General features: G+C 36.9%; 1 protein-coding gene across 2 annotated transcripts; it reads left to right on the top strand.

Annotated features, from left to right (window-relative positions):
• Positions 1–4,046: 4,046 nt before the first annotated feature.
• Positions 4,047–7,917, top strand: LOC129322644 (floral homeotic protein APETALA 2-like). 2 transcript variants are annotated; one of them, XM_054968947.1, is made up of 10 exons: positions 4,047–5,665; positions 5,779–5,804; positions 5,990–6,020; positions 6,158–6,245; positions 6,408–6,553; positions 6,697–6,741; positions 6,840–6,928; positions 7,027–7,175; positions 7,253–7,426; positions 7,505–7,917. In XM_054968947.1, the coding sequence occupies exons 1-10, from the start codon at positions 5,139–5,141 to the stop codon at positions 7,742–7,744; spliced, it is 1,515 nt and encodes a 504-aa protein (XP_054824922.1). In that variant the 5' UTR covers positions 4,047–5,138; the 3' UTR covers positions 7,745–7,917. The 2 variants fall into 2 exon arrangements, with proteins under 2 accessions (XP_054824922.1, XP_054824923.1); XM_054968948.1 differs by having other exon boundaries at positions 4,077–5,665; positions 7,529–7,917.
• The last annotated feature ends 566 nt before the right edge of the window (positions 7,918–8,483 follow it).

The raw sequence follows: 8,483 nt of genomic DNA, 5'->3' as shown, positions 1-8,483 counted from the left end.
ATATGTAGTGCATTACATAGGTTGTCTTGAATCTATTGAATATCGTAAAGGAGTTAATTATGGCTTTGGCACTTCTATATGGGTTTCGAACACCCTTTTGGGCTGAGAAGAGTGTAAAAAATGGTAAAATTATATTTAGGTGTCTAACTCCTTTGTATGAAATCTTTTAAGAGTAAAGCTCGTGCTATTAGTTAAATTATGTAAAGAACTTTCTATAAACACATAAATCTTCTCAATTGGACATTGGATAAGAAAGTGGGGCGTTTTAGAAGTTCACATCAAAATGTTTCCGTAGTTGTATAATGCGACATGACACATGGCATAGAGAGAGATATGCCACGGCACACAAGGAACAAGCCATGGTGCACCCCTTATTTTCTATAATATTGTCTTGTTTTTAACAAAAAAAATGTAGTTGTTTAAATCATTTTTGGTATTCTATGCTTCTGTATTTATGTTTTACTTTAATATTAATTTACAAAATGATATATGTATTTTTTTTTATGTTTGGAAACTTGAGATCCTCTGTGTACAAAACATTGCAAATTTGGAAATTCAATTAGGATAGTTTGATGATTACCTTAGTGTTATCATGTGGATTGGTGTAGAAGACTTTACAATTTCTCAATTAACACATCAAATTTACAAAAATTCTAAATTAAATTCTCAATACACATATCTTCTTAATTAAGTCCTTAAACTCACTTAAATACCCTTATTTTCTCAATTAATTTAATTAATATTTAAATTAAATTTTGGGATGTTAAATGAACACTTAAATCACTCAAATTGAATGTATGTTACCCATGGTATAAGGCATAGAGAGGAAAATCTTGTCTTTGTACCATGCATTGTGGCGCATATACATATATCGCGACACAAGGCATGTATATCGCGACACAAGGCATGCTCATGATAGAATTGTCCTTATTATTTTTTTAAATTTCTAAAATGGTCCCTTTGACCTTTTTTACCCATTTTTAAGTTGTTTTTGGACAAATTAACCTTATTGAAACAATGCATCACTCTTAAATACCTCTTTTATCATTTTGATATTCAATTATTGAGTTTTCATAAGATCCCATCAGGTACAAATTAATTAACTTATTGTACCATTTATTTTTTCTTACCTATGTTGATTACTCTTTGAGTCTTATTTATAAGTTTTTTTTATCAATCTCATCAATACTAATACAACAAAAGTATAAGGAATAAAATTAAGTGAAATTTCAAACATAATCCTCAAGTAAAAAGTAAACGAACTATATAATAATATTCTCTCTCTCTCTCTCTCTCGCTTTTCAAGGGTAGTTTAGAAATTTTAATTTAAAATAAAACAATCTCATCAATTAGTGACTTATAAAGTGAAATAGGTTGTGCTTCTAGAAAGCTCCTAATATATAAGATCAGAGGGAGTATTTTCTAAATTACCATGACAAGTTTATTTTATAAATTTAGTCTTTTTTACCATGCTAAATCATTTTTCTACTGTAGTAGTCCAAGTTGAGAAATATTTTATATAAAAAAATACTCTTTCTTCCGTGGTATATGTTTATGAGATGATTTTAATTCTTAATTATCATGATAATTTCTTTTCTAGCATGGTAGGACTTTACAATGATATTTAAAGTTTTTTCTACCATGGGAAACCTTTATTTACTATGGTAATGTTTTGAAAAGTTAATTATGAGATAAATAATTTGATAGAAATTAGCATGATTTTTGAGTATTACATGTGGGACTTACATTTGATATTTTATTATAAAAAATATAAAAAAGGTAGGACCCATAAACTAAAACAAACAAAAATCAGGGGAGTTAACTTGAGGGGCATTGAGATGACAAACTTAATATGTTGAAGGACCTAATTGATCTTAAGTTAAGTTTAGAATGCCCGTGACAAATTTAATATATTGACTGACCTAATTAATCTCAAGTTAAGTTTAGAATGCTTAGTAATCTTTTGAGTAAAATTGCAATACAAATATGATTATTAACTCTTAGATTCATAATTATAAAGTGTTGAGACATCTTTAACATATTTTAAAATGTCATTTAGGGCTGTGGCTCACGTTTGGTCAATGAGACGACTGCCTTAAGCATAAAAAATGTTCACTTTTACCTCATATAATTGGTTATTATTTTTCTCGTTAAACATTAATGTTAATTATATATCTTATATATTTAGTTATCATTTTTTATTATTTATAAAATATTATTGACAATACCAGTAATAGTTGTTACTGTTGAAAGACATGTTTCAAAATTAAAATTACTTGAATTTTATCTAAGATAAAAAATGTTATGAAATAGATTAAGTGGATTAGCTATATTATTTATTAAAAATCAAATGTTATAATTACTTGATCATAAAAATTTAATATTTGATTTTGTAGTTCAAAAGGTTAAAAAAGTAATATAAAGATATATAAATAATTATATATCAGGCCTCTTAAATAATTTTGCTTAAGGCTCCAAAACCCTTTCACGCTACCCAGAAGTTATTGTATTGTTTTTTGGGTAAAAAGTTATTACGTTGTTTTATTTAGCATTTAAATTAATTTTTAATTATATCCTTATTTAAAATAGAGAGAAAAATAATAGGTCATTTAGTTACTTGTCCAGTGTTTTCTCAAGTAAGGATAAAATAAAAATATCATTCTACATTACAATGTCGCAAGTCAAGTTTTGAATATTTATTGAATGAATGTTTTTGTTAAATGCATGACTGTATTTCTAACATAATTACTTTTACATATAAAAAAATACATGTGAGTAGTTGAAAAAAAAGTTATGGTAACTTTTTATTTAACGCTTTAAAATAAAAAACAATTTTTAAACTTTATTTAATTTGAGGGGAGGAGTGCTTTCCCTCAATTCAGGAGGAAAGTTTTGAAATTTTTTTTTTTTCCTCCACCTAACCAAACAAGGGGAGAAGAGGGACTCCCCTCACCTTGTTTGGATGGGGCAAAGGGTGGGGAGGGGGGCTCTCCTTCCTCCGCCCCCCCAATCAAATAATACCTTAGTTATAAAGGCATTATATAGATTATAAATAAAAAGAAATAGAGTACGTTAGGTTATTATATATTAATTTTAATTATAAAAATTTTATGATGGTGGGGCTTGCAGGTGTAATTATTCATTAGAGATGAATTTGTAAATGCACACAATAATAGTGTCACTCATTTTTAAAATTTTTACAACATGTATTTTCCTATTTATTTATTTTAATGAAGCGATAAACTAAATTAGTAATTTTGTATATCAGTAATCAGCAATTGAAATAAAGTAAAACCAGCTGATGTTAGCATGGGCAGTAAAAACTGCCGTCAAAGTAAAGATATTTTACATTTCTTGTGTCTGACTAATAAAAGAATAAAGTAGAACTCACGCAAAAAAAAAAAAATCGGAAGAAAAAAAAAGAAAGGGAGGGAGTTTTTAATTGGTGAGACTGAAAGCATAACGATGAGTTAGAAGGGAAGAAAGAGATGGTTTTTTTTTTTTTTTTTATGTGGGTTGGGTTTCCGACTTTCCGTTTGAAGAGAAGGTGGAGGAGCGGGGAGTACATGAAAAGGGCGGATCCGACTTCTCTTCACTTTGCTCTCTCTCCATTTTCTTTTCATTTTCTATCTCAAACATTTGATTCATTTTTTAATAGTTGCCGTTTGATATTTTGTAAAATTTGATAATTGAAATGGAAAGTGGAGAAGAAATTGAGATAGAAAAAAAAAAAAAAAGAAGAAGCCAAATCCAAGAAGGGCGGGGAGAGAAGGGTAAAGGGGACCGGGCGGGGAAATGAACAGGAAAGGGGTGGAAGGAGGTGGAGGACACGCGCAGAACGAGGAGAGTGACGTAGCGAGAAAGGGTCATAAATACGAGGTACAGAGTAGGGAGGCCATTGGTCGTTTGAAGAACGAAAGAGGCAAATGTGGCCCTCCTCCCGTACTCTTGGATTCATTGGACATTTCTGGAAAGAGCTTCCTTTTGCTCCTATTATTCCATTTCCTTTTCTGATACCAAACCCCCCCCCCGTCTCTCTCCTCTCCCTGCTCGACGGCTCTCAAACAATTTTTTATTTTTTCCAAATTTCCTTTCCCGAATTACCCTCCTCTTCATCCTTTATTACTTTCCTTATTTCGACCTCCTGTGGGTCCAGACATGGTGAAATTTAGTCATCATCTTTTCTTATTCAAAATAAAACAAAAGAAGGTGAAAGATGGAAATGGCCCAGGACGTGGCTGGAGATGACTTGCGTGAGTCATGATGGGAATGATTAACGATTACAAGGTAGGAAAAGGTAAATTTGAGTTATTATCTATCTTTTTGGAGTGCTTGCGCTGTCTATTTCCATTAGTGGGTAATTTAGAAGGAGAGTGTGTAGACGGCATGCTTTTCGATTTGGTTAACGTGGGAAAGTTGTTTAAGAAAGAGATGGTTCTTGCTTTCCCCGTTTTCCCTCCCCCTTGTAAGTTATACCATGGAGAAAATAGGAAAATAGTAAATAGCAGGAGTGTATTAAATACAAATCAACTTTTTTTTTTGAAGGGTAATGTAATTACAAATCAACATTTTTAAGATTACATGAATGCAGCGAAAGGAAATAAAGGAAACTTCACAGGGGTGAGAGGGAGGCGAGGGTGAATTATGAGGAGTCATTGAAAAGAAAAGAGACGCCAGTGGCTAGAGAGAGAGAGAGAGAGGAGGATGATGGTGTGGAGGAGAAGGTGAGATGCTTTCGGCTTAGCTCGCTGAGACTGGCCTCGTCTATGCTGTATTGGGCAGCTAGTGGGTAAACAAAGATCTTCGAACATCTCCTTCCTTTACTACCTTTTCGCAACACCAACCTCTTTTTAGCTCCCTCTCTTACCCGTCTTAGGTTTAATTTTGCTTCTCTCCATTCTCAATTGTCGAGCATCTCCATTATTTTATTCACTCACGAAGGAGGAGGCTCACGGAAGGCGGAACAAGACACGCAAACTGTTTAATTTTCTATTTCCAAAGAAAAAGTTTTCTTTTTTCCCTTGTTTGATGATGTGAGAGTGGGAATCAGAAATCTGAGCTCCTTGCTCGATTCTCATCGTCAGTGCCTGCGCAGTCTCGTAGCTAGCTCAGAAGCTTAAATCTTTGGTCAAAAAAGAATGTGGGATCTGAATGATTCGCCCGATTGGCGGAGAAAGGACGAGGAATCCGAAGGCTGTTCTTCCTTGAAAACGTCCATGGACGGAGACGAGGACAAAGGGAAAAGGGTCGGATCTATGTCGAATTCAAGCTCATCTGCGGTGGTAATCGAGGACGGGTCGGAAGAGGAGGACGGCGGGAGGAGCAGAACATTGAAGAAGAAAAGCAGCACGATATTCGGGTTCTGTGTGACCCAGGACGAGTCCATGGATAGTGACCCTCCCGTGACCCGGCAGTTTTTCCCGGTGGAGGAGGAGGCGGAGGCAGTGTCTTCGGGCGGAGGGAGCGCGGCCTTCCCTCGGGCCCACTGGGTGGGCGTGAGATTCTGTCAGCCGGAAGCAGTTGGCGGTGCTGGTGGAGGAGGAAAATCAGTGGAAGTGTCGTCGCAGCCGATGAAGAAGAGTCGGCGAGGACCGAGGTCAAGGAGCTCTCAGTATAGGGGAGTCACCTTTTACAGAAGAACAGGTCGATGGGAGTCACATATATGGTCAGTCCTCTCCGTTCCATGAAACGTAGAACCATAAAAACCATTTCGTTGTTCTTTGTTTTTCATTCATCTGCCATCTTGTCAAATTTTGATTATTTTCGTTTTTATTGCAGGGATTGTGGAAAACAAGTGTATCTGGGTAAGACTAAATATATTCGGTGCCATTTCTATGATCATCTATTTGTTTTTTTTTTTTTGAGTTTCCTTGACTTATTGTTCCGGCGGCTTAAAAAAAATATTACTTGTGATGTTTGGATTGGGGGAGAAATTATGGGGTGTGATAGCTGACGGTGAGATGGTTTTTGTCTGGGTAAATTTGTGCAGGTGGATTTGACACGGCACATGCAGCTGCTCGGTGAGCACTTGCTCTTTCTTCTTTACCAAAGCTCGTAATATTGCTTTTCTATGTCTTGGAGACTATAAGATATAAAATTCGTTCCTTAAAATTCAAGATTGAAATAAGAATATTTGTTGGTTAACTTTTGTGGGCAGTGCATATGATAGAGCGGCCATTAAGTTCCGGGGAGTAGAGGCCGATATCAACTTCAACATTGAAGACTACGAAGAGGACTTGAAGCAGGTAATAATGTGTGTGTGTGTGTGTGTGAGAGAGAGAGAGAGAGAGAGAGAGAGAGATGGATTCATGAACTAGTGCAGATCTCATCTCAATCATCAATACCTTATCTTCTACAGCGTTTTATTTAATTATTTTTGGTCTGGTTGTTGGGGTTGAATGGCATAGATGAGCAATTTAACAAAGGAAGAGTTTGTGCACGTACTTCGTCGACAAAGCACTGGGTTCCCCAGAGGAAGCTCCAAATATAGAGGCGTCACTTTGCACAAGTGTGGAAGATGGGAGGCTCGAATGGGCCAATTTCTTGGCAAAAAGTATATACATATGCTCATCTTCATCTTCTTTTTGTGGCTTTCTCCATGTTCGAATGGGCCAATTTCTTGGCCAAAAAGTATATGCATAGCCCGCTATTCGTGCCAGTGGCATAACGATTAACGTAATTGAATTGATTCACCAGGTACGTTTATCTTGGTTTGTTTGACACGGAGATTGAAGCTGCGAGGTATCTTCTGCCCCAACACCTTGTCGATTTTTATCTTCCGCTGCCTGTCAAACGTTAGGGTTTTGAATTTTTCATTCTTTTTCGGGTAACTCCCATAGGGCATATGACAAAGCAGCTATAAAATGTAACGGCAAAGAGGCCGTCACTAATTTCGATCCCAGCATCTACGAGAACGAGCTTAATTCTGGTAATCGATAATTAGGAAACGAATAACCAAGGTTGATTTATTCATCCAGTATGTTTTATTTTTATCATTCATAGTAAAACACGCTTTCCATCGGCCAGAATCCTCGGGTAGCGCTGCGGATCACAATCTGGATTTAAGTTTGGGCAATTCGAGCTCAAAGCAAGGCAATAGCCTGGCATTGGGGAACGATCATCACCACATGGCATCCGAATTTAGTTGGAGGAACAATGGAGGATTCAGGCCTAAGGTTGGTGTGAAATTCGACCATTTAATTTAACTATAACTGAACCGATCGTGAATTGAATAATCTCTGATATGTTGTAGTTGACACTGCTGGACGGGCACGGCGAGAGTGAAGCGTTGAGGCTGGTGGGTCAAACCCAGCTTCAATCTCCAGCACCCAGAGAAATGCAAAGATACGGTGCCTGCAGGACGTCTAGAGAGCCTCAAATGCTCCACAGTTTTGCTCCATCACATCTTCACCCACCAAGTTTTCAAGTGGGTACCTGATTTTTCTTGCTTGAAAGGTCACTTGCGCATTAAAATTTCCCTGACTGGATTTTTTTAAAAAACAAGTGTGTTGTCCCTCTGGAAATGCAGTTTCCGAGCAGCAGCAACGGAGGGCGTATAGGGAGTGATCTTTCACTGTCAATGAGCGAGCATCATCAGCAATCTGGGCCGCCGCCGCCTCCTCCTCATCAGCCTCATTATATAGCAGCTGCTGCAGCATCATCAGGATTCCCAACGCAGATTAATAGACTTTCCCAAGGATGGCTGCAGAAAAATGGGTTTCACACCCTCACGAGACCCAACTGACCCCCACTTTAGGATCTTGTCTGCCTAGCCATGATAATCCTATTTCTAAATTCTATTAATCTCTATCTTTTTTGTTTTTCTTTTTTTGGGGCTTACCATGCCCACGTTAATCACACACTGGGATTTGAGCGTGTAAAAAATGGTTGCAGTTCTAGAGTTAGATTCTTTCTTCATGTATTTGGCCATGCAGCGGCCCTCAATAGGTTTATAATTTGAGGCGAAACAAAGGGGATAAAAAAAAAGACACTCCAAATTGGGAAACGCCAGCTGGTGTTCTGGTCAAACTAACAAAGCGACGAAATCTTGAACTAGATATTCTCGTTTCTGAGTAAAACTTTCTGATTCGTTGCTTTTCTGCGTTGCTTGGCATTTATGACACCGCATACTATTTTCTTTCTTAAATTGCATTCGCGTAGGCTGCGAAGCTCCATCTGCTGTTATATTTGTGGCCTCAAGCTTAGGAGGAAGTTGCGGGGCGTTGTCAAATTTGACAAAACAAGGGGACACGTTGGCTTGGAGAAACACGGAGATATCAGTTGGGGTAGCTAGCGCAGGCTGAAAAGATCAGGGAAGGAAATATGGAGAGGGAGGTAGGAACTAGGAAATTAAAGTGAGTTATATTTTACTATTTTTCTAAAGTCTCTCGGAAATATCACCGGGGTGGTGATGAGTAGTCTCCATCAACGGTGTCCTTTGAATCAGTTCTCTCTGGACAAAAGCAGTCAGACAAAGCCATTAT

Source organism: Prosopis cineraria, unplaced genomic scaffold (assembly GCF_029017545.1).
Source record: "Prosopis cineraria cultivar Desert tree isolate PC_DT_omini unplaced genomic scaffold, ASM2901754v1 PC10, whole genome shotgun sequence".
NCBI lineage: Eukaryota > Viridiplantae > Streptophyta > Magnoliopsida > Fabales > Fabaceae > Prosopis > Prosopis cineraria.
This window is presented reverse-complemented; position numbering and strand designations above follow the sequence as displayed.